The 19,778-nt window shown below is 51.0% G+C and overlaps 1 protein-coding gene across 11 annotated transcripts in view; it reads right to left on the reverse strand.

The window, feature by feature from the left end:
* The window catches only part of LOC100443513 (ankyrin repeat domain-containing protein 39), a 30,460-nt gene that overhangs the window by 5,827 nt on the left and 4,855 nt on the right, over positions 1 to 19,778 (reverse strand). For 2 of the 11 annotated variants that reach the window (XM_054547201.2, XM_063713512.1), the window contains exons 2-9: positions 18,877 to 18,980; positions 17,940 to 18,143; positions 6,917 to 7,063; positions 6,613 to 6,738; positions 5,349 to 5,474; positions 4,978 to 5,076; positions 4,794 to 4,892; positions 4,557 to 4,655 (exon numbers count right to left, since the gene is read on the reverse strand). In XM_054547201.2, the coding sequence (XP_054403176.1) occupies positions 4,557 to 4,655; positions 4,794 to 4,892; positions 4,978 to 5,076; positions 5,349 to 5,474; positions 6,613 to 6,738; positions 6,917 to 7,063; positions 17,940 to 18,143; positions 18,877 to 18,980 (1,004 nt within the window). Of the gene's footprint in view, positions 1 to 25; positions 4,205 to 4,286; positions 4,389 to 4,556; positions 4,656 to 4,793; positions 4,893 to 4,977; positions 5,077 to 5,348; positions 5,475 to 6,612; positions 6,739 to 6,916; positions 7,064 to 12,587; positions 12,993 to 17,939; positions 18,144 to 18,876; positions 18,981 to 19,778 lie in introns of those variants that run through there. The other 9 variants (XR_008522061.2, XR_008522062.1, XM_054547199.2 and 6 more) reach the window with 9 other exon arrangements.

The raw sequence follows: 19,778 nt of genomic DNA on the forward strand, positions 1-19,778 counted from the left end.
GGGTTGTTGCGTGTTTCGTTTTTTAAACCATCAAACTCTTTTTTTTTTTTTTTTTTTTTTTTTTTTTTGAGATGGAGTCTCGCTCTTTTGCCCAGGCTGGAGTGCAGTGGCGCCATCTCGGCTCACTGCAAGCTCCGCCTCCCGGGTTCACGCCATTCTCCTGCCTCAGCCTCCCGAGTAGCTGGGACTACAGGCACCTACCACCACGCCCGGCTAATTTTTTGTATTTTTAGTAGAGACGGGGTTTCATCATGTTAGCCAGGATGGTCTCGATCTCCTGACTTTGTGATCCGCCTGCCTCAGCCTCCCAAAGTTCTGGGATTACAGGCATGAGCCACCGCGCCTGGCCACAAACTGTCAAACTCATGTTCTCACCAGCAACCTAGGATGATCAGCTTCCCTGAATCCTCCACAGCACTTAGTGGTGTCATGTTTTTACTTCAGCCGTTCTGACAGGTGTGCTGTGATGCCTCACGGTGGTTTTTCATTTGCGTTTCCCAGTGGTGGACACCTGTGTTTCGCTTCAGTGGAATATCCCTGTCTTTCATCCATTTTCTGATTGGATTGTCTTTTCGGTTGAGTTTTGAGAGTTGTTTGAGATTCCTTTATGGGATTTTTGGTTTGCATTGGTCTGTAGCTTATCTTTTCACCCCTACCCCTCACCTTTTTTTTTTTTTTTTTTTTTTTCCCTGAGAGTCTCACTTTGTCACCCACGGTGGAGTGCAGTGGCACAATCTTGGCTCACTGTATACTTGACTCCTGGACTCAAGCAATTCTCCCTCTTCAGCTCCCCAAGTAGATGGGACTATCACCATGCCCAGCTAATTTTTTTTTTTTTTTTTTTTTTTTTTTTTTTTGAGATGTAGTTTCACTCTTGTTGCCCAGGCTGGAGTTCAATGGTGTGGTCTCGGCTCACCACAACCTCCGCCTCCGAGTTCAAGCGATTCTCCTGCCTCAGCCTCCCGAGTAGCTGGGATTACAGGCATGTGACACCACGCCCGGCTAATTTTGTAATTTCAGTAGAGATGGGGTTTCTCCATGTTGGTCAGGCTTGTCTCAAACTCCTTAACTCAGGTGATCTGCCCACCTCAGCCTGCCAAAGTGATGGAATTACAGGCATGAGCCACCATGCCCAGTCTATGCCCAGCTAATTTTTTATAGAGATGGGGTTTCACCATGTTGCCCACACCTGGTCTCGAGCTCATGAGCTCAAGTGATCTGCCTGCCTCACCCTCCCAAAGTACTACAATTACAGGTGTGAGCCACTGTGCCCGGCCATGTTTTCACCCTCTTAACAGGGTTTTATACAGATCAAAAATTTTCAGTTTTGATAAAGTCCACTTTACTGATTGTTCCTTTATGGACTGTTGCTTTTAGTGTCGCATTTAAGAACTCTACCTAGTCTTAGATCCCAAAGGTTGTCTGTTTTTTCCTAAAAGTTTTATAGTTTTACATTTAAGTATGTATGTGAGCCACATTAATTTTTGTATAATGTGTAAGACTTAGGCTAAAGTTTTTTTTTTTAATCCTATAGCTGGTCCAGCTGCCCCAGCACCATTTGTTGAAAGGCTGTCCTTCCTCCATTGAATTACTTTTGCACCTTAAAGTCAGCTGGGCATATTTGTGTGGTCCTGTTCCCGTGATGATCTCGGCTCTGTCGATCTGTGTGTCTGTCCCTCTGCCAGCATTGTACTCTTGGTTCACATAGCTATATAGTAGATCTTGAAATCAGGTGGACTGATTCCTCCTCTCACTCTATTCTTTTTCAAAATATTTTTGCTATAAATTTTTATGTGAATTTTAGAATAACCTTGTCTACATCTACAAAACATCTTCTAGGATTTTGATAGGAACTGTATTCAACCTGTATGTTAATTTGAGGAGAATTGATATCTTTATTGTGTCTAACAATCCATGAACATGGCATGTCTATTTAAATCTTTGATTTCATCACGTTTTATAATTTTCAGCATACAAGTCCTTGCATATTTTGTTAGATTTAAACCAAAGTATTTGCCTTTTTCAGCAATTGTAAACAGTACATATTTTTAACTTTTGTGTCTACATGTTCATTTCCAGGAGGTAGAAACAGGTTTTTGTGTGTTTATCTTGCACCCGAGATTTTGCTGGACTCCCTAGTTGTCTGCTTTCTATAGATTCCTAGGATTTCCCACATAGACAAGCATGGCCTCTGCATGAGAATACCTGGATCCTCCCCTCAGAGCTTCTGACTTAGGGTCTGGACATCAGGACTTTTTAAACCTTCCTGGTGATTCTGATAAGCAGCTGAGGTGGAGAACCACTGCTCTTTGACCTTGTCGTCAGTGAGCAGAGATGCTTTAAGCACAAGAGCCTAGTGCCAGGACCCCGCATCCTGCCCACTCTGCACTCGGCCTATCTTGCTGTCGGCCGGCATGGCTAACAGGCCTGGGCCCTACCAGACAGTCCCTGGTGACTGAAGCATGGGCTCCTCTCGGCCCAGGAAAGACAGCTAGGCTGTAATGGATAGCCAGTTTTAATGAACAGAGGATACTGATGATTGGTATAAAAAGGTGTGTTTGTCACTGAGGTGTCCTCATTTTCTAGATGAGCAGTTGTCTTCTCCATGGTCTTGAACGCCTGCTTCGCCATGGCACCAGCGTCTGGATGCATGCTGGCTGTCGCCACAGGGCAGGAGCTGCTCATGGAAAGGTGTGTGCCCCTAGTGTGGAGCTTTTCCACATAGTAACAACAGCCTTGTTCTGGGCCTGAGAAGGCCACCAAAGGTAGACGAAAAAGAACCATGGCCAAATGCCTATCACCCCGTTCCTAATGTAACCCGGGACCCATGTGAGGGGGGCTGAGCCTTCACCTTTCAGCCCTTCCCTTAGCATGTGGTTCTCAGTTTAGGGCAGAGCTTCTTAAGATTCACTTTCTGGCGTTTAGGGGCCCAGCCCCGCCAGCAGTACAGGCCTACACCAGTGTAATTTGAAACGTACAGACAGTGGAAGAGGAAGAAGTCTAGGGAGCTTGGATCCTTAGACCACCAGGGAGCAGGGAAGGGCCGGCGGGCGGCGGGGGCTCACCTTCCCCTGCTTCCCTGTGGGCTGGGTTCAGAGCCCCTCAGTGTCCTGGCCTCCCAGGTGGGATCAGGCAGGGTGGGCGCAGCTGCAGCGTTCCAGGCAAGAGCTCAAGCTCCAGTACCAGGGACATAAGGGGACATAAGAGCCTCAGGCAAACTAGGGTTACGGGCCACCGCCCCAAGAGTTGAGTGGGCCACAAGCAATCGCCAGTGCCCAGGCACTTACACATGAGAGCTGCCAGCAGGTGACAGTGTGCCAGGCCGGCCTGAGCGGGGCCAGTACACAGTGGGTGCGAGGCTTCTCTCAAATACGCGCTCCAGCTCATCATCTTAGGGCTTCTGAGGCAACCTAGTGGGTCCTGGACTTCTGTTGCTGTGGGGCCTCAAACCTGTTGAGTAGCCACCTCAGATGACCAGACCCCACCTCCAGAGTCCCTATGACCAAAGTTGTCTAGAGCCGCTCCAGACACTGCCAGGGTTGCTACTGACAGGAATGGGGTCCCCGGAGAAAGCCGTGCCCACGGGCATCCACCAGCTGCAGACAGGCCCGGCCCCTGCACGGCCTGCCTTGGCTGTCCCTTGTACATCCTGGATGGCATCTGCCGGCCACAGGCTGAGTCCCCACACACAGAGACTGGCCCTGGGGAGAGCAAGGCAAGCCTCCTAACCTGGGACAAGTGGACACTGAGGATTTCCAGACCCAGCCCTGGGTGGCTCCAGCTTGGGACTGCTCCCTTCAGGCTCGTTCTTGGCCCTCACTCTCCTCTCCTTCCTGGCCCTCATCTGGACCCGCGCTTTCTGCTGCCTCGTGGTCCTCTGCTCCAGCCCTGGGAGGGAACGCGGCTCCCCTGACACTCGAAGCCAGGGAGGCCTCTCTCTCTGCCTGTTGGGCCCGGTGCTGCTCCTCAGTTCTGCCAGGGCTGCTGAGGAGGCACAGCCCGGAGAGGGAGGAACTGGGGCCGAGGGCAGGAACCACAGAGGTGCAGACGCGGGGGCGGGGCACAGGATGGAATGGTGGCAGTGCACAAGGCGCGGCGGGGGCTGCGGTCAGCAACGGGTGCGGGGATGCGCCACGTGGGCCTGCAGGGCCTCCCGGATGCCGCGCTGCCAGTCTCGAGCCAGCTGCACCGGAGTCACAGAGGCCTGGGAGCAACGGTGTGGGTCAGTCCCTTGCAGGCGCTCCACCCGCCCTCGGGTCAGGAGCCAGGGCTGCGCCCACACTCACCGCGTTCCGCACCCCCAGCTCGGCCCCATAGAGCAGCAGTAGCTTCATGGCTTTGTAGCTGCCGTGCTGCACGGCCTCGTGCAGAGCCGTGTCCCCTTCCTGCTGAGAATGCAGGCAGTCAAGCTTCTGCGTCCGCCTGCTGCCCTCCTCATGCAGGAAGGTCAGGGCTGCTGTCGCAGAGCAGACAGCACCTCTGGTCCTGCCTGGGGCTCCTCAGTCCCTGCCCCTCTGGAGCTGCCCGAGACGGAAAAGACCAAGCGCCTGCCTTACCTTATCCTGTGCGTTCAGGTGGGCGCCACACTCGATGAGGTGCTCCAGGCAGTCGGGGTGCCGGGTGCGCACTGCCACGTGCAGGGGGGTGCTCCCGATCTGAGAGCAAGTGGGGGTCAGTGCTGGGTCTGGATTGGTGAGGCCTCCCTAACCCATGGGACTACGTGCTCTCTTCTCCAGGAACAGCGTCTGCTCCCCTGTGTTCCCGACAGGCCCCCAAAGTACCGTGCCCCTCACCTTGTCCCGGGCATTGACCTGGGCTCCCTGGTTAAGCAGCTGTTTGAGGATGTCCAGATGTCCTCCGCGGCAGGCCCAGAACACAGGTGTCCTGTCCAGCTGCAAAACAAAAGCACCCAAGCACTCAGCTGCTGGGATGTGAAGCTGGGCGTCGACCAGAGGCTGGGCCTTAGGCTGTCCTTACCAAGTCCCGCGCGTCCACTGTGGCACCTGCCACCAGCAGCTTGTTCACCAGCCGGCTGTGACCCTTCAGACAGGCCCAGTGCAAGGCGGTGCAGTGGAGCTGGGGGCAGAGATGGAAGATTAGGCAGAGGGAGTACAGCCACCCCTAGAAACCCCACGGGGTCCCCTTCCCAGGGCCAGGTCCCTGAACGGAATTGCTGCTTCCCCCACCACGCGATGGGCCGCTCCCTCCCCTCCGTCTGCAGGCACCACTGGATTCATGCCCATAAAAGTGAAAATCCCTGCAGCCTCCTAGGCCAGGACTTGAACACACTGAAGGCAACGCTCCTGCAGCTGCAGCTGCTGCCAGCCGACTCACCCAACCTGTGCTACCTTGTCATGGGTATTGGGGTCCCCTCCGTCTGTCAGGTACTTGTCAATCAGGTACTCCTGGTTCTCAGCAGCTGCCTTCAGGAACATCTCCAGGCCCACAGGCTCCGCCTGGGCCTGGGGCTGTGGCTGGGTCAGTTGAAGACAAGACCAAATCACTCCCGAAGGCCGCAGGTGTCCAAGACGTCACAGCTTCACCAGCCTGGCCCACGGGTCCCACGCAGACCACCAAGGAACACTCCTGGCTCGTACTAATGCAGTTTCTTATTCTAATCCCACGCCAGGAGATTGAATAGACTGTGTGTGTGTGAGTGTGTGTTATGGACTGACTTGTATCTCCCCAAGATGCATATGAAGTCCTAACCCCAGGTACCTCAGAATGTGACCTTATTTGGAAACAGAGTCACTGAGGATGTAATTAGTTAAGATGAGGTCACACCGGAGTATGGTGGGTCCCTCACCAATATAACTTGTGTTAAAGTGGGCTCTAATCCAGTGTGACTGGTGTCCTTATGAAAGGGGACACGTGGGCCGGGTGCGGTGGCTCATGCCTGTAATCCCAGCACTTTGGGAGGCCGAGGCGGGCGGACCACAAGGACAGGAGATTGAGACCATCCTGGCTAACACAGTGAAACCCCATCTCCACTAACAATACAAAAAAAAATTAGCCGGGCGTGGTGGCGGGTGCCTGTGGTCCCAGCTACTGGGGAGGCTGAGGCAGGAGAATGGCGTGAACCCGGGAGGCAGAGCTTGCAGTGAGCCGAGATCGTGCCACTGCCCTCCAGCCTGGGCGACAGAGTGAGACTCCGTCTCAAAAAAAAAAAAAAAAAAAAAAGCGGGGAGAACACGTGGACACAGGCATGCACACAGGCAGAACGCCCAGCAAACATGAAGGCAAGAGTTGGTGATACATCTACAAGCCAAGGAACGCCAAAGATCACCAGCATCCACCAGAAGCCGGAGAGGCATGAAGGGATTCTCCCTCACTGCCCTCAGAGGGAACCAGCCTCGCCAACACCTTCCTCTCAGCCTTCCAGCCCCCAGGACTGCGAGGTGACACACACCTGCTGTTGAGGCTGTCCAGGCTGTGGGACTTTGTTATGGCAGCCCTGGCGGACACATCCACGGGGGCTCTGGAGTGGATTTCATGGGCTCCCCAGGCACTGGCTCTGTGGTCCTGGCCTGCAGTGCCCACTCCGCCCCAAGCCCTTCCTCTGGAACTGGGGCCCTGGTATGTGCACTGCCCTAACCCCGACCTCCCACTCACCTTAACCAGGGGCTCGGGTTTCCTGGGGGGGACTCTGTGTCTCAGTCGCTTTTTCCGTCTTTGAACCAAGTTTTCCAAGTCAGCCAGGTTATCCAGATTAAATCTGGAACTGTTAAATCTTTCAAGCTGGGGCAGAAGACAAGACCATGCCAGCCATCAGCCGCTGGTCAAGAGATCTCTCTCCCTGCCAACAGGAGACACCAGCTGCTCAGGCTGCCCCACCAGAGTCCCTCCAGGCCTCACTGCTCAGCCGGCCTCAGGGATTAGCCACTGCCCCCAACCCCCGCCCCCGCCCCTCTCTCACTTTCTTCTTCTTCTCTTCTTCCAATTTCAGCTTCTCCAGGGCCACAGCCTCTTGGGGGCCCCTCCTCCAGTCACTAGGCCAGGCTCCAGGGTCAGGAACTCCATGTCCAAATCCCAACACTTTCCCTTCAACTCTTTCTCCACTTACCTGTAGGAACAGGATATGAGTACCGAGTTGGGAAAATTGGAGGAACCCTTAGAAAACAGAGCTGTGGAGTACCAGGGAGCTGTCTTACAAGGGCAGATGTCACAAGGCTGGTGCCTGGGATGGGAGCTGGCCTCAAAGCTCCTGCAGTCCAGAGTGCTGACAAGCTCCCTCACCCCGTGGGTGCTGCGGGCTCTGCAACTGTGTCATCGGCTGACACCCAGGGAGACAACCGATCCCCGCCTACCCTGCTCCTGTCAGCAGGAACACAGCTGGGAGGACATGAGACCACAATCTATTTATACTGCTGGGCATGTGCCCAGGTAGCCTCAGGGCAGATGACACCTTAGCTTCCCCCATGTTGTTGTCCTTAAGATTCCTACCAGATCATACTGACTGCCACCTGACACCAAGCTCAGAGGGACAGAGGAGAAGTCCCTGCTGGAGTAAAATTCTAAATGCCTGGGTTCAGTTCTCCGCTCCTTTTGAAGCTACATGTAAACTCAAACACTTTAGGCACTTGCCTAAAGGAGTTGTGGAGGTTATGAGTTATTGGAACCTGTGCCTGGGGCAAAGCCTCTGTAGCAAACACCCATGCTTCCTCCCACCGGGCCCCACCTCAGGAGTTCAGGAGCTGGGGAGCACTGAGGAATCAGCATGTTGTGGGGAAATAACAGGCTGGAATGATAGGGTAACAGATCCTAGGACTTTCCAGCCAGGTAGAACCATATTCCTTCTAAAGAACTCTAGCAACCTAACACTTCCCTGCCATTTGCCTCCCGCCAGAGGCTGCACCACGCTGGGGCCACCAGCCGACAGAGGGGCTTGCTGGGCCTCACACCCTCCAGGCCCCTCCTCACTCAAACTGACATCCCTAAGAGTCACTGTTTCCCTCACTGCACAGGGAGCGCAAGAGCACCCTTCCCCATCCCCCAAGGCAGCCAGGCCCTCTGGCCATTTCCAGAGCAACAACTATCATGGTCCTTAAGCTGAACTACGACCACCACAGCCACACTTGCATCTTCCAAAGTAACCTGCCATTTCCTCTTCCTCTTTCGCCATCACTATCCAGGGTAAAACTCACTGAACTCAAGGATTTTCATGTCTTCTTTCCCATTCGACTTCCCTCTCTTGCTCCCTAACCCCCTCACCACCTCACGTGAGAACCGAGCAGACACACCAGAAAGAACTGCACGCTCAGCCGGGTGTGGTGGTAGACGCCTGGAGTCCCAGCTACTCAGGAGGCCCAGGTGGGAGGATCGCTTGAGCCTGGGACTTCAAGGCCAGGCTGGGCAACATAGCAAGACTCCGTTTCAAAAAATACAGATTTTTATAAAAGAACTGCATGCTTCCTTGCACCTAAGACTTGACCCTAACACCACAGAAAGAAGCTGCCAGCCCTCCTCTAGCCAGCCTCCTCCTATCAAGCCGGTCCTAGGGTGCCTCCCACCTCCGTTCCACATCCTTACCAACTGCCGAATGCTGATGAAGTCCATGGTCCCCCCTGTTCCTCACACCCCCCAGTGAGAAGAGCTGAACTGCTCAGCCCTTTATAGGAGCGCCTGGGGGCAGGCAGGGGTGAGCAGGGAAGGACTGGTCCAGGGGCTTGCACCTGGGCCAGATGACTCTGGGACTCTGTCACACCAACCAAAATACCAGTCTGGGAATGCAGCCCACTGGGGAAAGGAAAAGGAGCTGTTTGGAGTCGAGTTGGCTATATCCTCGGACACCTACTCCCGCACCTCTGCCATGACCCACACCCACTCAGGGGCCATTTAACCAACACACTGCTAGCCCAGATTCGGGTGAAACGTGTTCCCCTCTCCTAAGATTAGATGCCACTCCTGAAGAAAGCCCAGCCTGGGCCTCCATGCTGTAGGGCCGGCTGCCTGCGAACCTGAAAGCCCAGCCTAGGTGGCTGAGCAGGGAGGCTGGAAACCTGAGGGGGTGGTCGGGCGGGGCAGGAGCGGCCAGCCTACAGCCTCAGCCCTCATGGTGGCCATGCGAGGAAACCGTGATCTCCCAACTTGCAGTTTCAAGGCTGCCCTTCCCTTCCCTGTGCTGTGGGTTTCTTGCCCCCGGGCTCCCCCGCTCCTCCCACAGTGCTCTGAGAGCACATGGCAGCTGCCCCAGCCCCAGAGCCAAGCCTGGCCCCTGTCCTCGGGCCTCTGGAAGTCCTCCCCGCCCTTCCACAGGCCCCTATCAGACACTCTCCAGGGACGGAGTGTGCCCCTCCAGCCACAGGAAAGGGGAGACTGATCCTCGTCAGGTCCCGAGATGGAATAGTAACCATGAAATCCAGCTGCAGAGCAATGTGTCTCAAGCCACCGGTCACCCTTCCTAATTCTCAGGAAGCCAGGCATGCCCTTCACCCAGCTGGACCTTGAACTCCACCTTGGCCTTTGCAAGGAAATCAGCCAGTAAATAAGACCCCAGAATCGGAGCAACCTGAGCAGACATGACCAGGGTACAAGGAGGGAGAACTGTGGCCAAGGACAGCCACAGGCCCCAAATGGCTGCCCAGCTCCCAAAGAACTGGCCTCTTGGAAGGGCTTCCACATTTTCAGAGAACTCAGGGAAAGACAGAGCTTTCTTAGAAAACTCAGCTCTTGGCCCGGCGACAGTGAGACTCCGTCTAAAAAAAAAACAAAAAACTCTTTTTTTTTTTTTTTTTTTTTGAGACGGAATCTCGCTCTGTGGCCTGGGCTAGAGTGCAGTGGCGTGATCTCGGCTCACTGCAACCTCCACCTCCCGGGTTCAAGCGATTCTCCTGCCTCAGCCTCCCGAGTAGCTGGGATTACTGGCACCTGCCACTATGCTCAGCTAATTTTTTGTATTTTTAGTAGAGACGGTGTTTCACCATGTTGGCCAGGCTGGTCCTGAACTCCTGACCTTGTGATTCACCCGCCTCAGCCTCCCAGAGTGCTGGGATTACAGGCTTGTGCTATCACGCCCAGCTGAAAACTTAGTTCTTAGGCTAAATTTAGGGTGCTTTTTTCAGACAAAGGTGTTCCTTGCTTTTTTTTTTTTTCTTTTTGAGATGGAGTTTCACTCTTGTTGCCCAGGCTGGAGTGCAATGGCGCGATCTTGGCTCACCGCAACCTCCACCTCCCCGGTTCAAGTGATTCTCCTGCCTCAGCCTCCCGAGTAGCTGGGGTTACAGGCACGTGCCACCACCCTGGCTAATTTTGTATTTTTAGTAGAGATGGGGTTTCTCCATGTTGGTCAGGCTGGTCTTGAACTCCCGACCTCAGGTGACGCCCAGCCTGTTCCTTGCTTTTGGTTATGAGAAGGGAAAGAGTCATCTAAAATGAGGGCAAAGGGGCCGGGCGTGGTGGCTCACGCCTGTAATCCCAGTACTTTGGGAGGCTGAGGTGGGCAGATCACCTGAGGTCAAGAGTTCAAGACCAGCCTGGCCAACATGGTGAAACCCCGTCTCTACTAAAAATATAAAAATTAGCCGGGCACCTGTAGTCCCAGCTACTTGGAAGGCTGAGGCACAAGAATCACTTGATCCCGGGAGGTGGAGGTTGTGGTGAGCCAAAATCGCACCACTGCACTCCAGCCCAGATGACAGAGTGGGACTCGGTCTCAAAAAAAAAATAAAATGAGTGCAAAGAAACAAGAAAAAGTAAGACTGGCCACCGCTGTCCACTCCAACTCACAAACACCCCTCAGCACGTGGCACTGGAGGAGGGCGTTTTGCACCCCTAGGCTTCAGGGAACTTCTCAATAGAAAACCCGTTAGTTGTCTCGTATGACTGGTATTAACTCTGACTTAAAAAAAAAAATCAAGCCAGAAACAGTGTGTTGAACAAGAAAGGAAAAAAGATTCCTTATTAAAAGTTCAAACATAAATAGAAGGCTCAGGACCTCCTGGACTACCTCTCTTGCCACATGGCCCAGGAGAAACCAGGCAGTTTAACAGCCACCCTCCTGCTTCCGCTCTGTGCATTCTGTGGATGCACATCCACGTTTTTCTTTTCTTTTGAGACAGGGTCTCACTCTTGTTGCCCAGGCTGGAGTGTAATGGCGCAATCTCGGCTCACTGCAACCTCCACCTCCCGGGTTCAAGCGATTCCCCTGCCTCAGCCTCCAGAGTAGCTGGGATTAGAGGCACCTGCCACCACATCCGGTTAATTTTTGTATTTTTAGTAGAGACAGGGTTTTACTGTGTTGGCCAGGATGGTCTCGAACTCCTGACCTTAGGTGATCCTCCCACCTTGGCCTCCCAAAGTGCTGGGCTTACAGGCGTGAGCCACTGCTCCTGGCCTACATCCACGTATAGATCCATACATTTATACATGATCTTAGCCAAAAGGCTGAGAGGCAATCACATTCTACAGGCATGTTCTGTGTGAAGGGAGTCCCACTGTGGACACAAGCAGCAATATCCTGTCAGCATGCTGCGCTCTGCTGTGCAGCCGAGAACTTGGATCTGCAGAACTCAACCACTCCCTATCAGGGAGGAGTCAGTTCTTTTTTTTTTTAACATTACCCCCCATGCTCCAATGCACATATTTGTAAATGCTCCTGTAAATAAACATCTTTGTAACCACGGAAGAACATCTCTCCACATAGCTACGGAGAAATCAAATTATTGGTTCTGCTCATTTAAATTTAAATAGATACTGTCAAACTGCCATCTACAGTGGCTGTACCAATTCCCACGAATGGATATCAAGAAACAAAGACAGCACTTTGGGAGGCCGAGGCGGGTGGATCACGAGGTCGGGAGATCGAGACCATCCTGGCTAACACAGTGAAATCCCGTCTCTACTAAAAATACAAAAAACTAGCCAGGCGTGGTGGCGGGCGCCTGTAGTCCCAGCTACTTGGGAGGCTGAGGCAGAAGAATGGCGTGAACCTGGGAGGCGGAGCTTGCAGTGAGCCAAGATCGTGCCACTGCACTCCAGCCTGGGTGACAGAGCAAGACTCCGTCTCAAAAAAAAAAAAAAAAAAAAAAAAAAAAAAAAAGAAAGAGACAGCATAAAAGAAAAAAGGGAAAAAACTAAATGTACATATATAGAACAAAGGATCAGGATCTAGAACATAAACACTCCTATGAATCAATAAGCATTTCTAAAATTGGCATGGGTAGGCAGCTCACAGAAGATACAGGTGCTCAACCTCACTAGTAACACTAGTAACCAGCAATGAAAAATGAAACAGCATTTTTCTCCCATCGGGCTGTTGCAATGAATGAAATCATGGTATGCGCAAAGTGCTGATGAGGAGCTCTGGAAGTGGGCCTCCCTCAGGCTGCTTGCCACGTGCCAGGCACTGTTTCGAGGGCTCTCCCAGTGCGCACTCACCTTGTCCCACAATGACTCAGAGGCAGACCCTATGATAACCACTCTCATTACAGAAGAGGAAATGGAGGGGCAGACAGCTAAAGTGACTTTTACCAAGGGCATTCAGCTAGAAAGCAGCTTCTCACATAGTCCCTACTTTCTTCTAATACTTACATAGTTTTGTGTTTTTATATTTAGATCTTTAATCTTGCAATTTATCTTTGCGTGTGGGATGAAGTAAGGATATAACTTTATTTTTTTCCAAATGAATAGATGTCTCATATGAACTAATTTAGAATATGATCATCTGTCCAGTCTTAAACACTTTTAGCCACACCAAATCTACTCCCTCGCTTCCACAGTGACCAGACTGGGGCTCTTCCTGAGTGGTCTGGCCTCAGTTCCCTGCCCAGCAGCATGGATGCTGACCAAGGCAGGGGCTTGGAGAACTGGTCTGTGTACCCTTTAAAGGCAGCTGGAGACAGGGTGGCGGCTCAGCTGGATAGCAGTTCCCGCAGGTCACTGTTGCAAGGCAGCAGGTCACATGCTAGCCGTGCCTTTCGGTCCCGGACGGCCTTCAGGGCTGGGCTGTGTTGCAGGAGGAGGGAGCAGATGTCCCCGTGACCCCTCTCAGCAGCCTGCGGAGAGAGAGGCTGGAATCAAAGGGCATACCCCCCACTGGGCTCTGCTCTCTCTTGTTCCACTTTCAGGGGTTCTTCCTTCTAAAAAAGAGGCCTCTCTGGGCGCAGTGGCTCACGCCTGTAATCTCAGCACTTTGGGAGGCCAAGGCAGGCGGATCACAAGGTCAGGAGTTCAAGACCAGCCTGACATGGTGAAACCCCATCTCTACTAAAAATACAAAAATTAGCCAAGTGTGGTGGCACGTGCCTATAATCCCAGCTACTCAGGAGGCTGAGACAGGAATATCGCTTGAACCCGGGAGGCGGAGGTTGCAGTGAGCTGAGATCATGCCATTACACTCCAGTCTGGGCGACAGAGCAAGACTCCAGCTCAAAAAAAAAAAGAGGCCTCATGGAAATAGACACAGCTGTTTGAGTAGATTTCTTCTAATTCCTACCAAATCCCAATCACTTTATTCTGATTTGTGGAATATCCCAGTGCCATTCTCGCAGTTGGCCTGAGTTTTTCTTTCTTGTGTCCTTTGCCAACTGTCTTTGGCCAGACCTACACATTAAAAACAAGTACAGCACCTTGTATCTCCAGGCATCTCTCACAAACCTGCACACATCACCTAGAGGGTGCTGTGCACTGTGGGCACTGGAGGCACCAGACATGGCCCCCACCCTTTGGGAACTTTTATTTATTTTCTTATATTTTTAAATTTTTATCTTTGCGTTTTAGAGACAGGGTCTCACTCTGTTGCCCAGGCTGGAGTTCAGTAGTGCAATTATAGCTCACTGCAGTCTGCAATTCCTGGGCTCAAGCGATCCTCCTGCCTCAGTCTCTCAAGTAGCTGAGATCACAGGTGTGCACCACTACACTTGGCTAAACTTTTTAAAAAAAAAATTATTTATTTTGAATTTTTAAAAATAGAGACAGGGCTGGGTGCAGTGGCTTATGCCTGTAATCCCAGCACTTTGGGAGGCTGAGGTGGACAGATCACTTGGGGTCAGGAGTTCAAAACCAGCCTGGCCAACATGGTGAAACCTCATCTCTACTAAAGATACAAAAATTAGCCAGGCGTGGTGGCATGTGCTTGTAATCCCAGCTACTCGGGAGGCTGAGGCACGAGAATCGCTTGAACCTGGGAGGCAGAGGTTGCAGTGAGCTGAGATCATGCCACTGCACTCCAACCTGGGTGACAGAGCGAGACTCCATCTCAAAAAATAAAAATAAAAATAAATAGAGACAGGGTCTTGCCATGTTGCCCAGGCTGGTCTCGAGCTCCTGGACTCAAGCTATCCTCCCACCTTGGCCTCCCAAAGTGCTGGGATTATAGGCATGAGCCAAAGTGCCTGGCCAGGAAACTTTTAGACTGTCAGGGAAAGGCTGGGGCCTAGTTCCCTGTGTTCTCTTCTTCTCTTTTAAGGTAGAAGACCCCAATCCAGATGTCAATTTCTAACCTACCTCCTCCAAAAAATAATAGAGTTAAGTGATTTACATAGACTATCTTATTTAATTTTCAAAATAGCTCTCACAGGCAAGAATCATCATTATTCCCACTTTACAGATGAAGAAATGTAGGCTTAATAAATGCCTTGCCCAAAGTCACAGGGCTAACATGTCCACCTGGGATTCTAAACCAGGTTTGCCTGAACTCTTAACAACTCTGTGAACCACTATTATTTCCTACTCCTCCCAACAGACAGATTGATAGACTACAGGGGCTTTTGAGAGGTATCAAAATTAACACTAGTGGCAACCACCATCCCAAATTTGAATCCAAATCTTTACTCAGCTGGTCCTCCTAATGAGTACAGACACAAAGCTCTCAATTCCACTGCCTTAATTCAGGCAGTGGGGTATTGTCAGCAGTTGTGAGATGCATCCCAAATAATTTTTACAAAAAATAAAATACCAATGTTTGCAAATAGTTTTAAAAGACACATACACAGGCCAGGTGCGGTGGCTCACGCCTGTAATCCCAGAACTTTGGGAGGCTGAGGCGGTGGAGGGGGGGGATCACCTGAGGTCAGGAGATCGAGACCAGCCTAGCCAACATGGTGAAACTCTGTCTGTACTAAAAATATAAAAAATTAGCTGGGCATGGTGGCGCATGCCTGTAATCCCAGCTACTTGGGAGGCTGAGGCAGGAGAATTGCCTGAACCCAGGAGGCAGAGGTTGCAGTGAGCCGAGATCGTGCCACTGCACTCCAGCCTGGGCAACAGAGCGAGACTCTATCTAAAAAAAACAAAACAAAACAAAAACAAAAACATACACAATAAAGAAAAATTCACATATCTCACATTTGCATTATCTGCATGAGAGAAAAAGGGATGGAGATGCACCTAACTATGGGTAACACCAGCCAGGTATACCCACAACAGCATCCTGGCTGTTTATATCTGTCATGTGAGTTGTAGCAGTAAAATGTCTGAGCAACACCATTAAAAATAAACAATCTGTCTATCCAATTGGCAATGATTTATTTAAAAACCCAACATTCAGCTGTTCACTCAACACATATTCACTGGGCACCTGTGCTAAATGCTAAGCCTGCAATGTTTTTTTGGGTTTTTTTGAGACGGAATATCTCTGTGTCACCCAGGCTAGAGCCCAGTGGCACAATCTCAGTTCACTGGAGCCTCCACCTCGTGGATTCAAGCAATTCTCGTGCCTCAGTCTCCCTAGTAGCTGGAATTACAGGTCTGTGCCACCACACCTGGCTTTTGTTTTTTTTTTTTTTTGAGACGGAGTTTCACTCTTGTTGCCCAGGCTGGAGTGCAATGGCGCGGTCTTGGCTCACAGCAACCTCTACCTCCCAGGTTCAAGTGATTCTCCTGCCTCAGCCTCCCGAGTAGCTGTGATTACAGGCACGTGCTACCACGCCCGCCTAATTTTGTATTTTTAGTAGAAACGGGGTTTCTCCACGTTGGTCAGGCTGGTCTTGAACTCCTGACCTCAGGTGATCTGCCCACCTCAGCCTCCCAAAGTGCTGGGGTTACAGGTGTGAGCCACCACACCCAGCCTAATTTTTGTATTGTTAGTAGAGATGGGTTTTGCCATGTTGCCCAGCCTGGTCTCGAACTCCTGGACTCAAGCAATTGGCCTGCCTTGGCCTCCCAAAGGGCTGGGATTACAGGTGTGAGCCTTTGCGCCCAGCCATGCTGCAACAATTTAAACAGGACAAAGCCCCAGCTGTCTCTACTGAGACACGCAGACCCCAAACAGGGAATTTCCAGGGGTATAGGAATTAGGAAAAGTTGAGTCCATGGCATACAGCTGGGCATATATCCAAGTGAGCTAACCATGTCTAGGGATCAGGAAAGGCTCTTGTGGGGTGTGATGTGTAAGCTGAGATCCAGAAGAAAGGGTAGAAACAAGCCACATAAAAAACGGGAGGGGAGAGGCACCCAGACAGGGGATAACTTGTTATATATGGCTCTGCGGGGACAGAGTAGTAGGTTCAAGAAAATTAAAATGGCTGGATGTGGTAGCTCATGCCTGTAATCCCAGCACTTGTGGGAGGATTGCTTGGGCCCAGGAGTCGAGACGATAGTGAGAAACCCTGTCTCTACTACTACTAATAATAATTCTAAAAGCCTGGGCAATGTGGTGAAGCTGTTTTTACAAAAATTAGCCAGGCATGGTGGCATGCACCTGTAGTCGTCCCAGCTACTTGGGAGGCTGAGGTAGGAGTATTGCTTGAGCCCAGGAGGTCGAGGCTACAAGTGAGCTGTGATCGTGCAAGTGTACTCCAGCCTGGGTGAAAAAGTGAGACCCTGTCTCAAAAATAAAATAAAATAAAATACATTAGCTGGTCATGATGGTGCAGGAATGTATAGTCCCAGCTACTCAGGAGGCTGAGGTGGGAGGATCACTCAAGCCCAGGAAGTCGGGGCTGCAGTGAGCTGTAATCATGCCACTGTACTCCAACCTGGGTGACAGAGTGAGACCCTGTCTCAAAAAAAAAAAAAGAGAGAAGAAAAAAGAAAAATTATTAGTAGGGCCTCTGAGTGTAAGAGACCAGGGGACAAGAGCTGAGGAGAAAACTGGAGGGGTGGGGAAAAAAGAAAAAAAAGAAAAAAAACAAAACAAAACTGGAGAAGGGGGCAGGAGCAAACCCCAGGAAACCTTCACAATAACTCATGGACCTGGAAAAAGCAAGCCTCAAGGACTCCAAGTGGGGGCGTGGCATGATCAGAACTGCTTTCAACCATCACTCTGGAGAAAATCAAAAGGGCAAGAGGGGACTAGATTTACACATGATTTACATACATATATGATTTATACACATATGCCACATACGCATAGACCGCCTCTCAAAGGTGCTTGCAAACTCAGTAAAGTGGCCGAGCAGGGTAGCTCACACCCATAATCTCAGCACTTAGGGAGGCAGAGGCAGGAGGATCAATTGAGCCCAGGAGTTTGAGACCAGCCTGGGCAACACATTGAGACCCCATTCCCCACAAAAAAGGAAAAGCAATCGGTAAAGTGAATGCCTCAAAGGACAGGCCTAGAAGGCTGAGGGATGAGGAGCTGGGTGGGAGGGAAACTCGCTTTCATGGCATGCCCTTGTAGACTCTTCAGATTGTTTACCATGTGCATATATTTCCAGCTAGAAAGAGTTTAATTAAATGATCACTCAGGCTAACATACAGCAAGTGGACTACAGGGACAGGCAAGAGTATGTATAAGTTTCAGAAAACTATATGGAAAAGGCTTCATGACATGTCTCTAAGGGAAAGGAAACTAAAGTGCCACTCTACATTTTAATTTACACGCTCAGAAAAAAGGCTGGAGAATTAGCCATTAGTCCTAAAGTGATGACAGGTGAGCAAGGGGATTACAAATGATTTTAATTGTCTTCTCTCTGATTTCCTGTTTTCCCCATGTTCTACATGAACATGCTATAACTTTAAAAATAAGGAAACGACATTTTTGGAAGGGGGAACGGGCCCACCTTATGCAGACTGGTCATGCCGTCGTCATCCACCACCCTGGGGTTGGACCCATGTGATAGCAGGAGCCGTGCGATTTCAGTGTGCCCGCAGTAGCTGGCTCGGTGCAGAGCAGTGGCACCCCCGTGGGTCTGCGCATCACACTTAGCTCCGCTTTCCAGCAGGAACTGGCACACAGCGTAGTGCCCATTGCGGCTGGCATAGTGCTGCAGGGAACAGAGACCGAGGTCAGATGGGAGAAGCCAGGCAGGCGACAAGGGTGGTGGAGAGGTGAGAGCATGGCCCCCCTGCAGCAAGGGGCCTGGAATCATCTCAGGTGCCAACCCCAGCAGTCGTGTGACCTGGGCAAGCTTCTGCATGACTAACTTGAGTTTGTTCAACTGAAAAATGGGGAAAATGATCATTCGTATCTCACAGAATTGTTACGAAAATAAACCTAAATCATCGGCTGGGCACAGTGGCTCACGCCTGTAATCCCAGCACTTTGGGAGGCCGAGGCAGGCGGATCACCTGAAGTCAGGAGTTCGAGACCAGCCTGGTCAACATGGTGAAACCCCATCTCTACTAAGAATACAAAAATTAGCTGGGTGTGGTGGCGCATGCCTGTAGTCTCAGCTACTCGGGAGGCTGAAGCAGGAGAATCGCTTGAACCTGGGAGGCGGAGGTTGCAGTGAGCTGAGATCGCATCACTGCACTCCAGCCTGGGTAACAGAGCAAGACTTCATCTCAAAACAAAACAAAACCTAAATTATTGATGTAAAGCTCTCACACTAATTTAAAAAATCCAGTTTCATATGATGCTTAAAAAGAGAAATTTTGCTGGAAGAGAAGAAAGGGAGGGAGGAGGTAAAAGGTAACCATCAATCCCCCTCCTCAGAGAGCAGGTGTATCCTGAGTTAACGCTTCTGTCTCCTGACCCTGTGCTCCTCCCTAGCTCACCAGCGCAGTGTAGCCGGCCGAGTCCGGCTGACTTGGGTCCTCGGCCTTCTGGATTAAATGCTTCACTCGGCCCAGGTCTCCATTCAGGGCTGCCGACCAGATTCCTGCAGAAAGGCAACCAAAGGACTGAATGATGCTGAATGGCAGTTTCAGTGCTCGCTTTGCCTCTTGACCTCAGTTTTCTTGTCTATAAAGTGGAGAATATTCATTCCTTCAACAAATATCAACCGAGCACCTCCTCTGTGTCAAGGTTTGTTCTGAATGCTGGTGACTTAGCTGTGAACAAGACAGACAGGGGCGCATCTCATCAGGACAGTAGAACTGGGCGGACACAGACATCTCCATCCCACTTCAAACAGAGAAGTGCTGGATGAAGTAATGTTTAAAATGTTTGGATCTAGAGTGAAATTCGGGCTGCGATTACAGGTGCCCACCACCATGCCCGGCAAATTTTTCTATTTTTAGTAGAGACAGGGTTTCACCATGTTGGTCAGGCTGGTCTTGAACTCCTGACCTCAAGTGATCCATCTACCTCGGCCTCCCAAAGTGCTGGGATTACAGGCGTGAGCCAGCACACCCGGCCAGTGAATGATATTTTTAATGTGCCACTAAATTTGGTTTGATACTATTTTTACTGAGGATTTTTGTATCTATGTTCATTAGAGATATTGGCCTATGGGTTTTTTTGTTGTGTTACAGAAAAATATTAAAGAGTGGTAAAGAAACATGGAAGACAATGTACCAACATATGTCTAATAGAAGTTCAAAAAAGGCTGGGCACGGTGGCTCATGCCTGTAATCCTGGCACTTTGGGAGGCCGAAGCGGGCAGATCACTTGAGGTCAGGAGTTCAAGACAAGCCTGGCGAACATGGTAAAACCCTGTCTCTACTAAATATGCAAA

The sequence above is a fragment of the Pongo abelii genome, chromosome 12, assembly GCF_028885655.2.
Source record: "Pongo abelii isolate AG06213 chromosome 12, NHGRI_mPonAbe1-v2.0_pri, whole genome shotgun sequence".
Classification (NCBI taxonomy): domain Eukaryota; kingdom Metazoa; phylum Chordata; class Mammalia; order Primates; family Hominidae; genus Pongo; species Pongo abelii.